This window comes from Engystomops pustulosus, chromosome 3, assembly GCF_040894005.1.
Source record: "Engystomops pustulosus chromosome 3, aEngPut4.maternal, whole genome shotgun sequence".
NCBI lineage: Eukaryota > Metazoa > Chordata > Amphibia > Anura > Leptodactylidae > Engystomops > Engystomops pustulosus.
The window spans coordinates 71,171,192-71,194,138 of NC_092413.1; the positions used below are offsets into that span (position 1 = coordinate 71,171,192).

At 42.7% G+C, this 22,947-nt stretch overlaps 1 protein-coding gene across 2 annotated transcripts in view; it reads right to left on the minus strand.

Annotated features, from left to right (window-relative positions):
• Positions 1 to 22,947, minus strand: part of TRIM67 (tripartite motif containing 67) — a 77,011-nt gene that overhangs the window by 47,757 nt on the left and 6,307 nt on the right. For both annotated transcript variants that reach the window (XM_072141024.1, XM_072141023.1), the window contains exons 2-4: positions 5,374 to 5,469; positions 4,439 to 4,561; positions 1,448 to 1,558 (exon numbers count right to left, since the gene is read on the minus strand). In XM_072141024.1, the coding sequence (XP_071997125.1) occupies positions 1,448 to 1,558; positions 4,439 to 4,561; positions 5,374 to 5,469 (330 nt within the window). The remainder of the gene's footprint in view (positions 1 to 1,447; positions 1,559 to 4,438; positions 4,562 to 5,373; positions 5,470 to 22,947) is intronic.

The window sequence follows — 22,947 nt, forward strand, 5'->3', positions numbered from 1 at the left end:
GGGGCCTGTTTAAAATCCAGATCTGGAATTTTAGGAGATGAGCATTTAAAAAAAATATATCCCTTTGTATTTTTTTCAAGAATGTCACATATCTCAGAAAACCTCAAAACAAAAGCTAACGAAGCAAAAAATATAACATTTTTACAAGATTTTAAAGGACATCTATCATCACATTTACTGATGGTAGACTACCCTCGCCTAGACACTCGTTACCTCGTCCAGGTGAAGGACCTGTTTTTCACTCTTTCAGGGACGGCCATAATTCTGCAAAAATAACTTCATAAAAATCTGCTTATAAGACAGAGGAGCTCTGACTGCCATCACCGTAGCGCCTTCTGGCTCCGCTGAGTTGTAATTTATCCACACCCCCACAATCAATATTCACCCCTCTCCTCCCCGCCTGTGCTGTGGACAGCCAATGATATCACCTGGTTGTCTGCAAGTCTGACACTGCATGAGAACACTTTCCTTACGCAGCCGCACTGTTATCCAGATGGCTGCGCAAGTGTTCTCGTGCATGTAGGAGACTTGCAGATAGTCAGGCGTGCATAAATTACTACTTGGTGGAGCCAGAAGGCACTTCGGTGACGTCTTTCAGTGACACCTCTGATTCATTAGCATATGGTTATAAAGTAATTTGTTTAATCTCTGAGAGAGTGAAAAACAGGTTGTTCCCCTGGTTACATAAGGGCAGTCTACCATCAGTAAATGGTAGATATCCTTTAAGAGGCTTTGTTTTCACAATTACCACCAATAACTTTGGAGAGTTAGTTGTGGGAGGATTAAACTGCACTTCAGAATTTATCCATAAACAATGACTTAGAACTAATGTGGTAATTTAACTTTAGCCTACCTTTTTGGAGGTGCAAAAGTCGCAAAAAAAACGGAATTTGATAAATGTTTACTGGATTTTTATAACTGAAGTCATTTGGAGAATGGGTCTACTTTCCAAAAAGCCCTTAAATAATTGCAGTACCTTGCCAACCACTGTGAGATGATAAATCTCCCCCAATATTAGCATTTTTGTACAAAGCCTTAAGATGCATTATGGCGCTTGAAAACAATTTCAGAACTATCTGCCTTATAAGATCCCAACGACAATCCTTCCTTTCTGTACTATGGTAGAAACTGTACAAAATTGTGGGGAGCATTTCATTAATTTACTCCTAATGGATATTTTATTGATAAATTAATTTTACCCTAATACAAAATTTGCCCTAATTTTCTTCTAATTACTTTGAAATACTTAATGGCTTAATACATTTTTTATAACTTTATAAACATATCTATGAAAAGTTACCAAAAAAATGAAGAACAATGAAGAAGAGATTACAAGTTACTACTTGTGCATAAAATAGTAGCCACCTAACAATGATCTATCCGTTGTTATAATGCTTGCAACATTATGTACATACTCATTTTTATGTAATGTTTTTCATTTGTGTACCTGTAAAAAGCCAGAGGGATCATTTTCTTTGATTACTTCAAGGCAATATTCCATTAGACCTGTAGACTGGCGAAGTTTCAAAGTACAGTGATTTATCTGGTCCCAGACAACCTGAAATAAAGTTGTACATTTTAGATAATCCCCTTTGGTAAAGATTATGGCATCTTTCTAAGGAGGCTATAGAGTTTCAAGATGCTGTCTTAGGCCGCATACGGCCATGCACACAGGGATAGGATATGTCCTATCTTTTCCCAGTGTACGGAGTGGTATGGTGCCACACACGTGGCACTGTATTACTCCGTGCGCTCATTGACGTCTATAGGAGATGTATGTACGGCAGCAAACTTGCGGTTGTATATGTCCCCCATACGTTTGTGTAAATACAGCCTTAAGGAAACATGTTGTTTCTTTGTCATCTGCCTGCCATGGAGTGAACAATTCATGGTTTCTGACCTCACATGTATCTTAGGTTCTTTGATTGTTTAAGCTAAGACATGTTTACCACTATGCTACAGAAAAGACTAATCTGCTTTTTATGACAGTTATTAGCAAATTCACTTTTTAATGTTTAAATGTTTTTCTGAGCATTGCAAGAGTTTATGTGGAGAATTTCAAAACACTTTATTTTTATAGAGTATAAAAATGAATTTTTACTGGACTTTTATCAGGCACAAAGCTAACAATACAGAAGATGCAACCATTGAACAGTAATAAAAGAGTTATTTTAGAGTAGTATCAATCTTGCTTTATTAAAGAAATTTCACACCTTAAAGGGCACCTACCAACACAAATCTACCTATAAAGGTAGATTGGGTGGTAGGTGGATCAATGGAACGTGAGGATAGCCCTTTTAAGGGCTAATCCTCACGTCCCTGCACTTTTTTGATAACTTTAATTTGATATTTATTCAAATTTACTTATGCGGCTACTGGGGCGTGGAGTAGCCGCATATGAGATAACACGAGGCGGCTACTCCACGCCCCGGTAGCCACTTTACCCCTCCTACTCACCCATCTTCGGCGCGCAGCTACGCGCATGCGCAGAAGAGCAGGCCCGCGCCTGCGCGGTCACAACTCTGAAACAGGCGCGGGCCTGCTCTTTAAAAGGGCTATCCTCACGTCCCATTGATCCACCTACCACCCAATCTACCTTTATAGGTAGATTTGTGGTGGTAGGTTCCCTTTAACATTCAAAGACATTTCATGCCTTAACATTTTACATATTATAAAGCATGTGTATCAATTTGTTAGTATTTCTATGTATAGATGATGTTTAACTATTTTTTATACCGATTATGTGTTCCTAAGTATTTATTTTAAGATATTTCTTTATTAATTTCTTATTTTATATCTGGATTTTTATGTATTCCCTATTGGTAGGCTTACTCTACAGTTTTAAAAAGTGTTTTGGCTTGACTGCCATCCTTTGTTGATTTCCCACCCAAAGATGTATTTAACCTTTGCTTTTTTTACCTGGATAGTGTATAGTGGATAAATGTACTGGTTTGGGGTCATAATGTTCAGTAGTAGACCAATATAATTTCAACACTTTGGTCCTACCTTTGGTTCAGGTATCTATATTTATCAGCAACAGATATGACCTGCAATTTGGATTTCTTCAAAACATTTTGTGAACACTGTGCTGAATGATGGGTGCTGAAAATTATATGTAACTTTTAAAAACATCTTTGTATGAAAGCATAATAGAAAATATATAAACTTTTGACCATTGTCTTATATCCAATCTCTAACAAGGTTATGATTAATAAAACAAGTAAAATGTATCTGGCCAATTGAATATCAACAGTCCAGAAATGCACTGGATTAAATCACAAATTGGCTTAGTACTATCTACTGTTCTGTTGTCAATAACTCTCCTCTAGGCAGCCAGATTTGTCCTGTAGATAATGTAAGAATATTGGAAATCATCTCTGTCTCTTACTGCAGTCTACAGTCTACTTTACCACCTGCCGACTATAAATTGTAGAATAGAAACCTTACAAAAACCATTATCTGTTGTTGTCAAAATGAGTTGACTGCTGTGGTCTAAGTTAATAGACATTAACGTCTACTATTTGGATTTGGAATCTCTTCAGTAACATGTTCATCATTTCTTTAATCAGATTCTTTCTTATTGTTACTGCTTGTTTATAAATTCATCATTTCAAATAAATATTTAATTGTGATATAAGATATCTAGGTATTTACATCTATTATATGAAAAAAATAATATTGGTCAAACTTTTGTTCCTGTTTGTGTTATTCATAAAATGATTTGTTTTGCTGTTTTAAAATGCCCAAAATTTACAGAATAGTCAAATATGTACAAAGTTTACGGGTTTTATGGGTTATAAATCATGTTTGATGATTTACCTTGGGATATGTTATCATTATCAGATCTTTGAGGTCCAACACTTGCATTTGATATTGGAACTAACACCAAACATAGCTGGTAGCACAGCTCTATTCTCTGTGTAGGAACCAAACCAGGTTACTGCAGCTTAAGTGAGTTGCAGTGTCATGTCTAGGCCACTACATTTCAAGCAAGCTGCTTTGTTCAGTCTTTCAGCTTTTAACCTGTATACAAATGCAAAAAATGACTGATGAATGTGGTCTATGTTTTCTATTGCAGTAGATCTGTGAACAATTGAATACACTCACGTGTAAAAAATACTTGAATGAAAGGGGCTTTAGAACTCTTCAACCTTCAGCAGCTGAATAGAGGAGGTGTCAGGTACCCTCCCAAAATACATCCCAAAAGAGATTTTTTTTGGTAGATTGTACAGGCATGAGCATTTACCAAATATATTAAATTGGTTAATTTATTGCTAATCTTATAAATAATCCTTACCCATAAAACAATCATCATGTGTCATGTAAAAAAAATAAGCCGTTAAAACTAATGTATTGTCAAAATGATGATTCTAATCAATGTTACTATTGTGACACAATGCTTCCTGCCCATGTTCAGAGCTTAAAACTCACTCCTCACCTTGAATTTATGTTCTCGTTCTTTTGTGACTTTGGTGAGCAATTTTGCCTTTTGACGATTTAATGCATCCACTAGGGCATCACATTGGGCAACCAAGCATGCTTCGTACTCTAGTCCATTTTCCTAAAAAGGAGTCAATCATGTGTAAAATGTTAACAAAGCTGAACAAAAAACCCTTATAAAATATGTTTAGCTTTTATGTAGTAAAAGTATTGCAGAACTGCTGAAAGATGATTACCCCCAACTTGATGTTTCACAGTTAAAGTTCCTCAATTATGTTTTATTAAAAAAGCAATATATGACACTAAAAATAGATTCTCTTTAGGAGAAGAATAAAGGGGTCTGGAAGAGGACAACAGTGGGGTCTGGAGCAGGAGAAGAGATGGGATCTGGAGGAGGAGGACAGTGGGGTCTGGAGGAGGACGGAGGCGTCTGGAGATAAGGACAGAGAGGCCTGGAAGAGCACGGCATTGGGGTCTGGAGCAGGAGGAGGACAGAGGGCTCTGGAGGAGAAGGAGGAGGACAGAGGCGTCTGGAGATGGATAGAGGCGTCGGGAGATGGACAGAGACCATGGAGGAGGAGGACAGAGGGCCCTGGAGCAGGACAAAGGAGCCTAGAGGAGAAGGACAGATGAGTCTGGTGGAGGACAGAGGAGTCTGGAGGAGGAGGAAATTAGGAATATCCCATAAATGTCAGAAAATGGGAACATGCTTCTGAATCTGTAATGCGTCATTGTGATTTTTACAAACACAGAATTAAACCTATGGAAAGCATTACCACTTAACAAAAAAGCTACAGAAATTGTACATGTAAATCCGGCCTACAGGGACTCAACACAGGGAGATCAACAGAAGGAAATCAGACTTCATTCTGACTACATAGTGTTTGGAATCATTGTACAGATGCAGTTGTATGATGAACAGTAGGATAATACCTGGATTTGTTGCAGTATGTTCTTTAACTGAACCAAGAATTCTTTGGCTTCCTTTGCTTTATCAGAAACTCCGCTCAAAGCTTGAGAAAGCTGTGCCTGTATAAAAAAGATAAAATAAAAGATACCAGATGTGAACATCATTTCCATCTATTAGTATTCAACGAACTGTTAAGGATTGATTGCTATGCCTTCCATGTAATTCTCTATTCTCAACTTGATGCAGACAAAATGCAACTGCCTCAATAGAAAGAGATACATCCGCTCATCCTAAGTGGAATCAAACACTAGCAAGTTGTCTTTACATTTCAGAACTAGAAGACCTTCTTAGGGAAAAAAGACAGAGAATGTTTACTTAGTCTATCAATGGGTCGAGTAATCTATCCTATCTATTGTGTTGATGTTTTTTTCATCTATGGCTACTTTTTCTTATTGAAGTAATAGCCTATGAATTGTTATTTCCTACCTTTCTTCTGCAGCTAGGTTCCTACAGAATCTTATCTACATTACATTTGCAGCAAATAGCCTTGAACATCTAAAAACAATTGTTTAATATATTTATGCATATTGCTTTAACAAAGAAATGATTAATAAAACATCAATTTTTGGGTTCACCTTTGATGATCTTACCTCAAAAAGCTTTTATATAATGAATATTTTATTTGTTTCAAAACACAGATACTGAAAAGTAAACAGAGCTGAACATGCATCATCAAAGCACATATAATGGCACAAAATATCATAGCACCAATGCGATTACGTACATTGATACCTAATAAGTTAAGGGACACTGCTTGTAAGATGAGTTCATGTTCTGTACAGCAAATAAACTTTGTATTATAACTAAGATGAAAAGGGAAGGGGAAATAGAATCCTTGGAGACAACACTATGTCGGAAGCTACAATTGTAGACCAGTATTTTTGGCACTTGGGGACCATACCCTCACAAATTCCTCTCTCAGAATCTGACCTGGTATTTTTTCAAACAGCATTATCTTGTTGGAACCACCTCAGAATTTAGTTTTACAGGAGCATATTGAAACTCAGTGTGGGACATTCATTAATAGTGATGCAGGGTCCATTATTGTGGCGCATGAATTGTGTGGTAATTTTGTATGGAATCTTAATTTTTAGCGCAAGGGTTTAACTCCACATTCATGTAGGTGAAACTGCATAATTGTGCTGAGATTCCCAAGCAGCAACCAAAAGAAAGCTGTGAGTGTCTGAAAAGAAGCAAAATTGTGGCACCAACACTTCATAAATATGGTGCGGCAAGGAAAAAAAGAAATCTGCCAAAAAACTGGTGGAAAGTCAATAATAAATGCCAGTTTGTAAACTAACAGAAAGACAATTGTAGTCATAGGGAAATTTTTTTTGCCCCCTCTGTACATAGGATTATTAAAAGTTTTCTGCCTGACAGTTTCACCACATATAGGGGTAGTTCCTATGTCTTGATTGCCTCTATATTGTAATGGAGAAACATCTGGTTAAATTCAATCTTGTTTAGTTTTAACCAAATTGGTTCTGTATGGGACTTTTTAGGAGTACTCCATTAAAGTAACTTTCCAACTGTCCATACTAACTGAAGTATAGCATTAAAGTCAGCATAATAATTATCTTACATCTAAATTGAGAATTAAAATAAGGTCAAAGTTACCAGGTGTAGTTTAGTCTTTATTTGGTTCCAGAATTACTGTTGTGGGAAAACTAAGAATATCTAGTGGCAAACCTCCTCTATCTAGCTATCTATCTATCTATATATATTGTGGGGACTTGGCCCAGTAGAGACCGTGGGAGCGGGGTGCTAGGATGCAGTTCAAGACAGGGACACCAGGGTACAGTCCAAACAGGTCTCGCCTGCGTTTATTGCAGCAAAATAAAACCAGCCTTTACATACAGGTATTTGAACAAACAAAAGAAAACCTACCCGTCAGGGTGCTAACTATACAATTAGTCCACTAGCTCACACTAAACAAAAAGATCACGTGGCTGCTCCAGACACACAGGTCAGAGCTGTGTCCTCTCAGCCTCCTTCCACAGAGAGACCACACACTCAACTCTGCTGAGTCATTTTATCCAGGCTAATTGGGCTGTTCCCATCACCTGTGTCCAAGGTGCTGGACAAACCCACCTCAGCACTAAGGCCTTGCATAGAAGCAAAACCTAGGGGAAACATACCGCCCATCCACAGTTAACCCCTTCAGTGTCTCACATACCCTCCCCCTCTGTTTGACCCTGTGGGGACGAACACTTTTGGCCATCAGACAGTGGGTACGGGATAGGGCATCGGCATTCCCATGCAATTTTCCTGCTCGATGTTCCACCGTGAATTTAAAATTCTGGAGCATTAGGAACCACCTTGTGACCCTGGCGTTCCTCTCCTTGGCCTGACTCATCCAGGTTAGGGGAGAGTGATCGGTCACCAGTGTAAACTGCCGCCCTACCAAATAATACCTCAGGGATTCCAGAGCCCATTTTATCGCCAAGCACTCCCTCTCAACTATGCTATAGTTCTTTTCAGGAGGTGTGAGCTTGCGGCTCAGGAATGTTACAGGATGTTCCTCACCCTCCACTACTTGGGACAGGACAGCCCCCAAGCCCACGTCAGAAGCGTCAGTCTGCACAATAAAGGTCTTGGTGAAGTTAGGGGTGATCAGTATCGGTCCCTCACACAAAACCGTCTTAAGTCGCTGAAACGCCCCCTCAGCCTCTTCACTCCACTCCACTTTACCATCACCGCCCTGCTACCCTTAGTCAGGTCAGTCAGAGGTGCCGCTATTGTCGCAAAATCGGGGATAAATCGGCGATAATAGCCCACTATGCCCAAAAAAGCCCTCACTTGCTTCTTGCTCAAAGGTCGTGGCCACTGCTGGATCACCTCTACTTTGTTTACTTGGGGTTTGATGACCCCTCGCCCAATACGGTACCCCAGGTAACGGGCCTCTTCCAGACCCAGTGCACACTTTTGGGGGTTCGCTGTCAGCCCTGCTGCCCTCAGGGAGTCTACCACTGCTTGTACTTTGGCTAGATGACTCTCCCAGTCGTTACTATAGACTATAATATCATCTAAGTAGGCCGAGGCATAACTCCGGTGAGGTTTTAGCACGAGATCCATTAACCTCTGGAATGTGGCGGGAGCCCCATGTAGCCCAAAGGGGAGTACCACGTACTGAAAAAGCCCATCAGGGGTAACAAAAGCGGTCTTCTCTTTAGCCCTGTCAGTCAGGGGTACCTGCCAATACCCTTTCGTCAGGTCAAGGGTGGAGAAGAACCTAGCCTGTCCAAGTCGTTCTATCAACTCGTCAACCCTGGGCATGGGATAGGAATCAAATTTGGACACCTCGTTCAACTTCCTAAAATCATTGCAGAACCGTAGGGAACCATCCGGTTTGGGAATCAACACAATAGGACTCGACCAGTCACTTTTAGACTCCTCGATAACCCCCAGGTCTAACATCTGCCTGACTTCTTCGGATATGGCAAGCCGGCGCGCTTCAGGGACCCGGTAAGGTTTTTGGTGTACCCGGATGTGGGGTTCGGTTATGATGTCATGCTTGATGACTGAAGTACGTCCCGGTAACTTAGAGAACACATCCATATTTCGGAGCACAAACTCCTTCGCTTCCTGAATCTGGGCCCTGGAGAGGGACTCCGAGATCCGTACTTCAGGCACCTTGGCAACGGGTACACCTACCTCCGGTGTCCCCTTCTTGGAGACAGACGCCTTCTCTACTCCCATGGCCATCAGGGACTCTCTTTCCCTCCATGGCTTTAGGAGGTTCACGTGGTATATCTGTTCGGGTTTCCTCCTCCCCGGCTGAGATACCCTGTAGGTTACCTTCCCCACTCTCTCCATGACCTCATATGGCCCTTGCCATTTGGCCAAGAACTTGCTCTCCACGGTGGGCACTAGAACTAGCACTCTGTCGCCTGGGTTAAAGGTCCTGAGTCTGGCTGACCTATTGTAGACCCTAGACTGGGCCTCTTGTGCCCTTGTCATGTGCTCCTTTACCAGGGGCATTACCGCCGCTATGCGGTCCTGCATAAGGGAGACGTGTTCTATCACACTACGGTGGGGGGTCCTCTCCTGCTCCCAGGTCTCCTTGGCTACATCCAAAAGACCACGTGGAGAACGGCCATATAACAGCTCAAAGGGTGAGAAACCCGTGGAGGACTGGGGAACTTCACGTATGGCAAACATCAAATAGGGCAACAAACAATCCCAGTCCTTCCCATCTTTGCTGACCACCCTCTTAAGCATCCCCTTCAAGGTCTTATTAAACCTCTCGACCAGGCCATCTGTCTGAGGATGATACACAGAGGTGCGGAGATGTTTTACCTGTAGTAACTTGCACATCTCCTTCATTACCCTAGACATGAATGGGGTACCCTGGTCAGTCAAGATTTCCTTGGGGAGGCCTGTGCGTGAGAACACCTGGAACAGCTCCCTAGCAATATTTTTGGAGGAGGTGTTCCTAAGTGGAACCGCCTCGGGGTACCGCGTAGCGTAGTCCAGGATAACTAGGATGTATTGGTGCCCCCTGGAGGATTTGACTATGGGGCCAACCAGATCCATTGCAATCCGTTCAAAGGGCACTTCTATGATCGGTAGCGGGACCAAAGGACTCCTGAAGTGGGAGAGCGGGGCAGTAAGTTGACACTCAGGGCAGGAGCTACAATACCGGTTTACCTCCTCCCATACCCCGGGCCAGAAAAATCGCTGCAGGATCCTCTCTCGGGTCTTCTCAGCCCCTAAGTGCCCTCCCAGCACATGTTTGTGTGCCAACTCTAGCACCAGCCTACGGTGAGATTGGGGTACTACAAGTTGCTCAACCTCCTCACCCCGTATCTGGTCGACCCTGTACAACAGTTCCCCAATAATCGCCATTCGGGGGTATATTTTATCAGCCCCTGGTATTTGGAGTACCCCATTTATCACCTTGACATTCTCCCGTGCTTTAACCAAGGTAGGGTCCTGTAGCTGTGCAGCCCCAAAATTGTCACGGGAAATCTCAAGGTCCAGCATGTCGGCCACCTCCTCGTGGCCCTCGACCTCACCAGCTAGGACCTCTAGGGGAGAGAATTCATCACATGGGGTCACCCCTACTGCTGGTGTGGGTACATCGGCCTCAAAGGGTTCAGGGGCCAAGGCCGGACATACCTGTTGTCCATTATCTGCAACAGCACCTGAGGTGGGTCTTCGTCTCCAGAGGTCCCAAAACACCGGTAAGTCTCTGCCGATAATAGCCTCATGAAAAAGGGTCCCCACCACCCCCACTTCATGGGTAACAGAACCACAAGGGGTATGTAGGTTGATGACAGCAGTGGGATATTCGCGAGTGTCCCCATGTATACACAACACTCCCACTTTCCGCCCGCTGTACAGTCCAGGATCAACCAAAGTTCCCCGCACCAGGGTGACCAGACTCCCTGAGTCTAGCAAGGCTTCCACTGTGTGACCACCGATTGTGACCATGCATACTTGGGGTTCTGCATCCGTGACTGACTCTGCCGACAGAACTGGCCGGGCAAACAGTGACACTCGCCGGGTCTGGTTGCAGTCCATTGGCTCCACTGACAGTGGACAGTTGGCAGCAATATGGCCCATTTCATGGCACCGCCAGCACTGGATACGGCCATGACCTCTGTCACGAGCCTCACTGGGTTTCTGGGTATCCACGCCCCCCAATGAACCCCCTCCCAACCTGACATGTCTCCCCTTTTCCGCAGTAGCAGTCTTACCAGCTGGTTTGGTGACCCTGTCACTGGCACTGCTTCGTGTCGGAGAGGTAAGTAGAAGGTCCTCCGTAGCCCGATACCTCTCTACAAGGGACACAAGATCCTCAGCTTTTGTGGGACCGGCCTGTCTAACCCACCGCTGGAGCCGAGAGGGCAGAGAACGGGTGAATTTGTCGAGGACCACTCTCTCTACCATCTGTGCGGGGGTGCAGTCCTCTGGTTGCAGCCACTTCCGGACAAGATGGATCAGGTCATGCATTTGGGAGCGTGGGGGTAATTTTTCTGAGTAAGCCCACTGGTGGACCCGGCTGGAGCGAACCTGAACGGTGACCCCAAGACGAGCCAGAATCTCCGCCTTTAGCTGGGGGTACTCACGGGCCTCCGTTTCACTCAGGTCGTAGTAAGCCTTCTGCGACTCGCCGGTCAGGAACGGTGCCAGGACATCTGCCCACTGCTCAGCCGGTAACTCCTCTCGCTCAGCTACTCGTTCGAACACAGTGAGATACGCCTCCACGTCGTCGGTCGTCGCCATTTTTTGTAAAGCCTTTTGTACTGCAGCCCGTGCGGAATGCTGGACAACCGGGTACCCTTGCAGACCAGTACGGAACCCCTCAGTAGTCGTCGCTTGCGGTGCTGCCATCATGCCAGAAAACTTCTCCATCATCAGCTGGAACATGGCTCGGGATTCTTCCTGCTGCTGGCGGGACCTCTCCTCCTGCAGCTGAAACATGGCTTGCTGCTGGCGGGACCTCTCCTCCTGCTGCTGGAGCATGGCTTGCTGCAGCTGCCGATTAGCCAGGGACTCTTCCTGCTGCTGCTGCCGATTAGCTCTGGCCTCCTCCTGCTGCTGGCGGGATCTCTCCTCCTGCTGCTGGAGCATGGCTTTAATAAAGTCCTCCATCTTGGCTGTATCCTGCAATTTGCCTGCTGCTTTCACCCAGGCCATGCAATGTTGCAGGATGTAGCGAGCCTTTCGGGTGTATGTCTTTTTGAACTGCCCGCAATCCGAAGCACCATATGTGGGGACTTGGCCCAGTAGAGACCGTGGGAGCGGGGTGCTAGGATGCAGTTCAAGACAGGGACACCAGGGTACAGTCCAAACAGGTCTCGCCTGCGTTTATTGCAGCAAAATAAAACCAGCCTTTACATACAGGTATTTGAACAAACAAAAGAAAACCTACCCGTCAGGGTGCTAACTATACAATTAGTCCACTAGCTCACACTAAACAAAAAGATCACGTGGCTGCTCCAGACACACAGGTCAGAGCTGTGTCCTCTCAGCCTCCTTCCACAGAGAGACCACACACTCAACTCTGCTGAGTCATTTTATCCAGGCTAATTAGGCTGTTCCCATCACCTGTGTCCAAGGTGCTGGACAAACCCACCTCAGCACTAAGGCCTTGCATAGAAGCAAAACCTAGGGGAAACATACCGCCCATCCACAGTTAACCCCTTCAGTGTCTCACAATATATATATATATATATATATATATATATATATATATATTTTTTTTTTTTTTTCAATAATATGTGGCAAAAGGCCATATGGAGAACGTTATGTGAAATGGTCTTAAAGATTTTTGCAGCCAGATCTTGTTGCAGTGAGCTCAGCAGATTTTTGTGGCAGATAAGCTTTAAAAAAGCATCAGAAAAGCGAGTGTACGAGCTTGGTGGCGAGTGTGCATTGATCCGAAGTGTGTGCAGTGTCCTAAGTGGGACTTAGGCCCCTTCCACACTAGCGTTGCATTTCACGTCAGGGTGCAATGCGTGAAAAACTGACGTTTTTGGCTGCGTTTTTGTTCCATTTTTCCTTGGAGTCATTAGCGTTTTTCACGCGCGTGTTTTTTCGCGTTTTTTTAGTCAATGGGACTTTTTCAAAGGGACCATGGTTCGGGAATAAAATGTTTTATTTAATTGAAAAAGAATGTCTTCAGATAAGTAAGCAGATGTATGCAAACATCTACAATCTTTTCTTCACTGTTCTGCGCGCGTATATTATCTCCCGACAAGTTAGCAGATGTGAAGAACAGTGAAGAATAGAATAAAAACAGTGAACACAGTGAACACAGGATCATTTAAGTGAAAAACACAGTTAAGAACACAGTGAAGAATAGATTACAGATGTTCGGCACATCTGCTTACTTGTCGGGAGATACGCGCGGAGCGGTGCGAACAAAATAGCATGTGAAGAACAATATATATGTGTGAAGAAGACATTGCAGATGTATGGAAACATCTGCAATGTGTTCTTTACACACATATACATTGTTCTCCACATGCTATTTTGTTCGCACCGTTCCGCGCGTATCTCCCGACAAGTAAGCAGATGTGCCAAACATCTGTAATCTATTCTTCACTGTGTTCTTTACTGTGTTTTTCACTTAAATGATCCTGTGTTCACTGTGTTCACTGTTTTTATTCTATTCTTCACTGTTCTTCACTGTGTTTTTTTAATTAAATGCTCGATCTCGAGCAGGGGAATTATTCATGTCACCTAGCAACCCATCCATTTAAAACGCATTGCACTCGCATAGCACTTGCAATGCTTGCGAGTGCAATGCATTTTTGATGCGTCTCCATAGACTTGAATGGGGCGGGAAAAATGCGCGTGAAATGCAAAAGTAGAGCATGCTGCGATTTTGACGCGCGTCAAAGCAAACACAAGCACGTGCGTGAAAAACAACGCAAATGAGGAAAGACCCATTAGAAACAATGGGACAGAGTGCAATGCAAGTTCTGCGCGTCAAAAACGCACCATACAAGTCTATGGAGACGCATCAAAAACGCATTGCACTCTGAGACACTTGCAAGTGCAATGCAAGTGCAATGCGTTTTTCACGCATCAATTGCCATAGAAAAGATAGAGTCCTGAGTCCATTTCACGCGCATTTTCTGCGCGTGAAAAACGCATTGAAATTGCATCAAAAACGTGCGTGAAAAACTGAGACACTGAACAAACTCTGACTGAAAACTGATTGCACTCTGATGCAAAATGTGCATTTTTCACTGACCAAACTCTGATCGCACCCTGATCAAACTCTGACGTGATCTGCAACGCAAGTGTGAAAGGGGCCTTAGTTTAAAGGGACTTAAGTTTGATGGACTTTAGCAGGTAACTGCTGTATTTTGTGTTAGGCGTCTTTCACACTTGCGTTTTTCACGCGCGTTTTCTGCGCATGCTTTTGACGCGCAGAACTTGCATTGCACTCTGACCTAGGCCCCTTCCACACTAGCGAGTGTGATGCGATGAACTCGCATCACACTCGCAACGCAAGCTGCCGGGAACGCACGGCCCGAACGCTGCACCGCGGGAGTGAACTCAGCATGTCAGTTCACTCCCGCGGTGCAGCGTTCGGGCCGTGCGTTCCCGGCAGCTTGCGTTGCGAGTGTGATGCGAGTTCATCGCATCACACTCGCTAGTGTGGAAGGGGCCCTATTGTAATCAATGGGTCTTTTCAGACTTGCATTTTTTTTCATGCACACGGATCTGCAACGCAAATGTGGAAGGGGCCTTACTTTGACTGTAAATTCTTCTTTTCGTGCATATTTCTATTGTAATCCCCATTAGAACAATGGACTCCATAAGTGGCATTGCTACACAGTGTACATCCTGTGCCATGTATGCTTTCCTTGAACAGCCGTTCGAGGGGGGAATACAGCTGTGTGGGATGTGTGAAAATTGCTCATCTGGAACCCCAGATTCTGGATCTAAATGAGCAAGTTTCAAAGGCTGCGGGCAATTGACAATATGGAGCGAAGTTTGGAGCACAAACTCTCTAGGGAAGATGGGTGTGGGGAGGGAAGTATGGAGGTGCAGAGAGAGGGGGCAGCTAGTTGGGTAACATGTAGAAGGCGGGGTAGAGGGAAGAGTTGTAGGGAGTCTAGTCCTGAACTGGTGCACACCAATAAGTTTGCCAGGCTGGCGGATGAGGGGGATATCAGCTCTGGGGTAGTAATGCTGCAGCAAGACGTGGCCTCTGGCAACCAGGGGACTGTCTGCTCCAGTAAGAAGGGTAATGGAAGCACAGGCAAGGTCAGACAGGGGCTGGTAGTGGGAGATTCGATTATTAGGGGAACAGACAGGGCAATCTGTCACAAAGACCGTGCATACCGAACAGTGTGTTGTTTGCCGGGTGCTCGGGTTCGACATGTTGCGGATCAGGTTGATTACTAGGAGGGGCTGGTGAGGAACCAGCGGTCATGGTCCACATTGGCACTAATCACACAGTAAGAGGTAGGTGGAAGGTCCTAAAAAATTATTTCAGGGATTTAGGCCATAAGCTCAGGGCAAGGACCTCAAAGGTAGTTTTCTCTGAAATACTACCTGTACCACGTGCCACACCAGAAAGGCAGCGGGGGATCACGGAGGTGAATAAGTGGCTCAAAAGTTGGTGTACGAAGGAGGGCTTTGGGTTCATGGAGAACTGGGCTGACTTTTCTGTCGGCTACAGGCTCTACAGTAGGGATGGGCTGCACCTCAATGGGGAGGGTGCAGCTGTTTTTGGGGAAAAATGGCGAGAAGGTTGGAGGAGTGTTTAAACTAGAGACCTGGAGGGAGGGCAACTACACTTGTGCAGGGCAAATAGACAGTGTAGATAGAGAGCTGGGAAGAGTCATAGTCCATGGGGGAGGAAGGGGGGCTGGAATAAGATTTGGGAATGAGAACAAAAGGAATACGGACAGGGAAAACCATATAAAGTGCATGTACACAAATGCCAGAAGCCTCACAAACAAAATGGAGGAACTGGAACTCTTAATGCTGGAGCGTAAATATGATATAGTGGGTATCAGCGAGACATGGCTGGACAGTAGCTATGACTGGGCTGATACTATAGATCAGTGGTGGCGAACCTATGGCACGGGTGCCAGAGGTGGCACTCAAAACTCCTTTTGTGGGCACCCAGGCCTTCACACCAACAGACAGGACTCAAAGCTTCCTCCTATGGTCCAAGACCACTTGCCATGCTCAGCACCATTTTAAAGGAACATCCTTGGCTGCCAGGACTACAGGAGGAGTGGGAAGGTGTGGATAGAGATGGATTAACGTTGGAGCTCCTGCTCTGGATCCCCTGATCTTTCTCTTCAGAGGACCCTGCAGGGAATCTACAATCCAAATTTCTACATCATCTTTCTATTGTATTGGTGAACTCAGGACACCAATACCATTGGATACCTGTGATACAGCAAGGATCAATAAGCTACTACTTATATTATCATGCTGGCACTTTGCAACGTATAAATGGGTATTGGTTGTAGTTTCGGCACTATGTCTCCAAAAGGTTCGCCATCACTGCTATAGATGGTTATACTCTTTTTAGAAAGGATCGTATAAATAAAAAAGGGGGAGGAGTTTGTTTATATGTGAATTCTTGCCTCACGCCTGTCCTGCGAGATGACATCGGTGACGCAAATGCAAATGTGGAGTCCCTTTGGGGGGAAATAAGGGGAGGGAAAAAGAATAATAACATATTACTAGGGGTTTGTTATAAGGCTCCAAATATAATGGAGGCAGCAGAGGAAATGCTGATAAGTGAAATGGATGCGGCTTCAAAGCACGGTGAAGTACTTATAACGGGGGACTTCAATCACCCAGATATTGACTGGGGGGCAGAAACCTGCAGGTCCTTCAAAGGTAGCAGGTTCTTGTCAACAACAAAAGATAATTACCTGTCGCAACTAGTCCTGGAGCCAACAAGAAGGGGGGCACTGCTGGACCTTATCCTTACCAACAGACCTGATAGGGTATCAAAACTACAGGTTTGGGGAGAACCTGTGTAATAGTGATCATAATATCATTGATTTTGTATTACGCTTTACTAAGAGCATTAGGGAAGGGACAACAAACACTCTAAACTTCAGGAGGGCAAATTTTCAGGACTAAGGGAAGACTTTAAAGGCATACACTGGGACAATGTTCTCAAAGACAAAATCCCCCCCCCCCCAAAAAAAAATGGGACACTTTTTCTCATACATTCTAAAAAAGTCCTGTGAAAAACACATACCTTATGGGAAAAACCATAAGTGGAACAAGAAAAAAACAATGTGGCTAACTAGTCTTGTAAGTAAAGCAATAAGCGAGAAAGATAAGGCGTTTAAGGTGCTAAAACGTGAAGGTAGCGAAGAGGCATTACAGGATTATAAAGAAAAAAATAAATCCTGTAAAAAGCAGATAAAGGCTGCAAAAATAGAGACTGAGAAAAAAATTGCCAGGAAGAGCAAAAATAATCCCAAATTATTTTTCAAGTATATAAATAAATAAGAAACTAAAAACTGAGAGTGTGGGCCCCCTTAGGAATAACATGGGGGTCATGGTGGAAGGAGATGAGGAAAGGGCCAATCTACTGAATGTCGCCTTCTCAACTTTCTTTACCCAGGAAAATCCCCTGGTGGAAGACACAATGAGGAATAATGTAAATTCTCTTTGGAATGTCAACAGTTTAACCCAGGAAGAGGTACGGCGCCGCCTCGCAATCACTAAGATAGATAAATCACCGAAGCCAGATGGCATAGACCCCCGGGTTCTGCATGAACTATGTAACGTGATAGACCGACCGTTATTTTTAATATTTGAAGATTCACTGAGGACTGGTTATGTTCCACAGGACTGGCGCATAGCAAATGTGGTACTACAGACCTGTGAGTCTAACTTCTGTGGTGGGGAAAATATTTGAGGGGTTTGTTAGAGATGCTGTCCTTGAGTATCTCACTGTGCATAACCTTATAACCCAGCTTCAGCGTGGGTTTATGAGAGATCGGTCCTGTCAGACTAATCTGATTGGTTTCTACGAGGAGGTAAGTTCAAGACTGGACCTGGGGTACGCTGTGGATGTTGTATATCTGGACTTTTCAAAGGCATTTGACACCGTGCCGCCTAAAAGGTTGGTATATAAAATGAGACTGCTGGGAATAGGAGGAAAATCTGTGTATTTGGGTAAGTAATTGGCTTAATGATAGAAAACAGAGGGTCGTCATTAATGGCACATTCTCAGATTGGGTTGACGTTACCAATGGAGTCCCACAGGGGTCAGTATTGGGGCCACTTCTTTTTAATATTTTTATTAATGACCTTGTAGTGGGTTTACACAGTCAAGTTTCAATATTTGCAGATGATACTAAGCTGTGTAAAGTAATAAATACTGAGGCCGATAGTTTAGCATTACAGAGGGATTTGTGGAAGCTTGAGGAGTGGGCAGAGAAATGGTTGATGAGGTTTAATGTAGATAAATGTAAAGTTATGCACTTGGGCCATGGAAACAAAAAGTATAATTATGTTCTAAACAGTCAATTACTTGGTAAGACTGGAGCTGAAAAGGACTTGGGGGTATTGGTGGATGGTAAACTTAATTTTAGTGACCGAGCCCGGCGGCTGCTTGCAAAGCAAATAAAATTATGGGATGTATCAAGAGAGGAATAGATTCTCATGATAAAGACATAGTTTTGCCCTTATACAAATCCCTGGACCACACATGGAATATTGTATACAGTTTTGGGCACCAGTGTATAAAAAGGATATAGTAGAGCTGGAACAGGTGCAGAGGAGAGAAACCAAGATTATTAGGGGAATGGGGGGATTAGAATACAAGGACAGGTTACATAACTTGGGATTATTCAGTTTAGAAAAAAGACGACTGAGGGGAGACCTCATTACAATGTACAAATACCTGAACGGACAGTACAAGGATCTCTCCAAAGATCTTTTTATACCTAGGCCTGTGACCAGGACAAGGGGGCATCCTCTACGCCTAGAGGAGAGGCGATTCTACCATCAACATAGACAAAGGTTCTTTACTGTAAGAGCAGTGAGACTATGGAACTCTCTGCCGCAGGAGGTTGTTATGGCGACTCTATGTACATGTTCAAGAGAGGCCTGGATGCCTTTCTGGAGAGAAAAAATATTACGGGTTATGGGGATAAAACATTTATTTAATTCTTAACCATTCGCGACCGCCCGCCGTGTATTCACGGGTCGCGCTGCATGGAGAGGGCTCACGGGCTGAGCCCTCTCCTTAGCCGGTAAGTCTTTGCTGCATATTGCTAGCACCGATCGCAGGTGTTCTCACAGCGATGGCTGCCGGCAAAGCTGCCGGCAGCCTCAAAAAGATAGCGGCACATGGGCGCCGCCATCTTACCTGGGATCGCCGCTCCCCGTGACGTCATCGGGGGGCGGAGATCCGTCTCCATGGTAGCCTCAGGTCCTTCCGAAGACCCGAGGCTATTTCGTTTTAACCCCTTCATTACAATGTGCTGATAGCACATTGTAACGAATGAGGAGGAAAATCCCCATATACTGCCATACTGTAGTATGGCAGTATATCATAGGATCAATCAGATAACCTAGGGTTAAAGTACCCTAAGGAGTCTGAAAAATAGTAAAAATAAAAAAAAGGAAAAAAAAAATTATAATAAAAAAAACCTAAAATTTCAAATCACCCCCCTTTCCCTAGAACTGACATAAATATAAATAAACAGTAAAAATCATAAACACATTAGGTATCGACGCGTCCGAAAATGCCTGATCTATCAAAATATCATAACGCTTTTTCAATGCGTTTAACCCCGTAACGGAAAATAGCGCCCAAATTCGAAAATGGCACTTTTCTGCCATTTTGAAAAATATTAAAAAATCTATAAAAAGTGATCAAAAGGTTGTACAGTCCTAAAAATGATACCATTGAAAATATTATCAAATTTCGCAAAAAAATGACATCACCCACAGCTCCATAGACCAAAGTATAAAAAAGTTATTAGCGCCAGAAGTTGGCAAAATCAAAAAAATTATTTTTGTACAGGAGGTTTTAATTTTTGTAAATGTATGAAAACATTATAAAACCTATAAAATTTGGTATCCCCTTAATCGTACCGACCCAAGGAATAAAGTAGAGATGTCACTTGGGGCACTCAGTGAAAGACGTAATATCCAAGCCCACAAGAAAATGGCGCAAATGCGTTTTTTCACCATTTTCACTGCATTTGGAATTTTTTTCCCACTTCCGAGTACATGGCATGGAATATTTAATACCATCACTATGAAGTGCAATTTGTTATGCAGAAAACAAGCCATCACACAGCTCTGTACGTGTAAAAATAAAAAAGTTATAGATTTTTGAAGGTGGGGAGTGAAAAATGGACATGAAAAAACAGGAAAGGGCCCGGTCCTTAACCGGTTAAAGGTTGGACTTGATGGACTTGCGTCTTTTTCCAGCCTTATATACTATGATACTATGATAAAAAAACATTTTGTTGGGATAATTGAGTAACAAAGATGAAGGGTATCAACTGCATTGAAGGATAACCATAAAAATTAGAGTACTGTATAAGTGGGGGAAACATAAGTAGGGATATAACATGCAACTGCTTTACTCAACATTAAATCCTTGTACAGCTTCTGCGAAACCACTGCTTTAAATTACGCCACTAAACATAAACAACTAACAATATGAGTATCTTATAGATTCTAAAAGCATGTACAACCACAACATGTTTGCACCAAAATTTTGTAGATCACACAATCACCAAAAATGCATAATGCTAAGGAAAGACATGGGGCAGATTTATCAAGCTAAGTCAGAATATTCTTAGTTGCCCATGGCAACCAATCACACCTCCCCTTTAAAATATTCATGAGCACTGGTAAAATGAAAGCTGAGCTGTAATTGGTTGCCATGGGCAACTAAGAATATTCTGACTTTTAGACAGCTTGATAAATCTTCTCCATGGTATCCAATACCACAGCACCATGTGATTAATGTTAAGTAACAGGTCAACCAAGAGTAGGTAATAACATAAAAGTCTGAGTTTATACATAGGTACATCAGGGTATCTACAGCTGGCCAAACCTTAATATAGTTTACTAGGCACCATAAGAAGCAACCACGGGATTTGCAATCCCTGATCTAAGTAAGACACAACTGAAACCCATATGATAGTGCTTTGAAAAAGAATAAACCGTATAAACTATGAAAATAAACTGCAATAATCATCAGTCTGATGGCTACAGTCAGAAGAATGAAAATTTCAGATGGTATGTTTGGGTCACAAGATTTGAGATGGCTATTGGTGAAAAAATCTGAGTTTATAATGCTGTCTGTAGCCCAATATAGCACTACAACCCATAACCCTTATACAGCTTCATTAATGAAAAGGTAAAACATTATGTCTCCTGGTGTGGAAAAATGCAATACCATATAAAAAAAAGGCTCGGACACGGATTGATAAATGTTACAGGTTATTGGTATATTTTCAGCGACATGAGTTGTAAATTAAGTTGTAACAACAATGAGGAAACAGTCTTAAATTGTTCTTTTATGTTACCAGTTAAACAAAAACTTTTTGGGACACAGATGTGAAATCGAATTTTTAGCACACAAAACTATTTGAATTTTGAGGAGGTGGTGGCAAGAGAAAGGGAACGTTTTCTAGTAGAAGTGTCACTAATTAGTACATGTTCTCCCATAAACACTGTTATTTAGCTGAGCCTGTGACCTTTAGCAGGGAAGATAATATGAACAGAGTATGCTATATTTTGTGGTCACAGGTGCATTATCCGCATGACTATTGATTGAATAATGGTGGATTAGAATGGCAGGAATCATGTCCCTCCTACAGAAAACAGAATGCTTACTGTCAAAACACAAAATAGTATTCATTATTCGGAATATATACTCAGTATGTACACTACTTATAACAAGTTCTTTCCTTTCCTTCTCTATATGTGCAATAGTGGTGATATCCTAAAAATGAAAATGCTGACTGTTTTCAAGACTGCAATTTTCAGTTTTTTTTTAATTAGCCTAATAAGCATAACTTTTACAATTGTTTTAGAAGGAAGGAAGCCATGGATAACAAATATAAGAAAATAAACACAGTAACAGTTTCTGGATCTATGGGTAAGTGCACCTAGTTTATCATGCTTGATTCTGATAGTAGATTCATGGGAAAAACTTTTTATTTACCTTTAAACAGCAGGGATGAATGTGAAGACTGAAGATGCAGTCTGTGCCATACCACGTTATCTTTCACTATCTTTATGTCATTTTCCATGTCATCTTTACATGTCACTGCTTACAACCAGATGTTTGCATGAATACTTTAATACATGGTACTTATTGCCTTTTGTAGGTCTCATGGAGGAATTTTCTCCTAATGGCATAAATTTGTTAGATGTCTCCAGATTGTTAGTCAACTTTTTTGTCTCTTATGGTCCTAATCTAGATTAGTGATGGCCAACCTTTTGAGCTTGGTGTGTCAAAATTCATCAAAAACAAAAAAAGCACAACTCAGTTGGAGTGTCACTTCTAGGAAAGTCCATTATTTTGTGATATTTGTAACTCTAATAACAAAAAGTTTTCTTTCCCCAGTACTGCTCGGAAGGCTAAATATATGATCAATATTGAGCATGGTAAACCAGTGACACTTACTCATAGAGTAATCTTCATGCTCTGTCTTCACAAGCTGTTACACTGTCTCACCCTGCCCCCTGCTTCCTCTGCACTTCAACCCTTATTAGCATAATTTATAGGTAAATTTTAGAAGGAAGAAGGCCATGGATAACAAATATATGAAGATTACCACAGATTACCGCAGGATAAGTGCCTGGTTTATCATGCTTGATTTTGATTGATTTCCTTTAAGGTGCAAACATTCATAAATCAGTGGATATAGCAGTAATGTATTGTTAAGTGCTCACTAAGTAGCTTTTCTTATCAATTTTATAGGCTACACAACAAGCTTTTTTTTTTTAAATGAAAGACATTAATAGCTTATTGATTTGCCAGAACACAGTTCTGCAACCAGTCTGCAGGTTTTCCCAAGCTAAAAGGATGTGCAATGAATGAGATC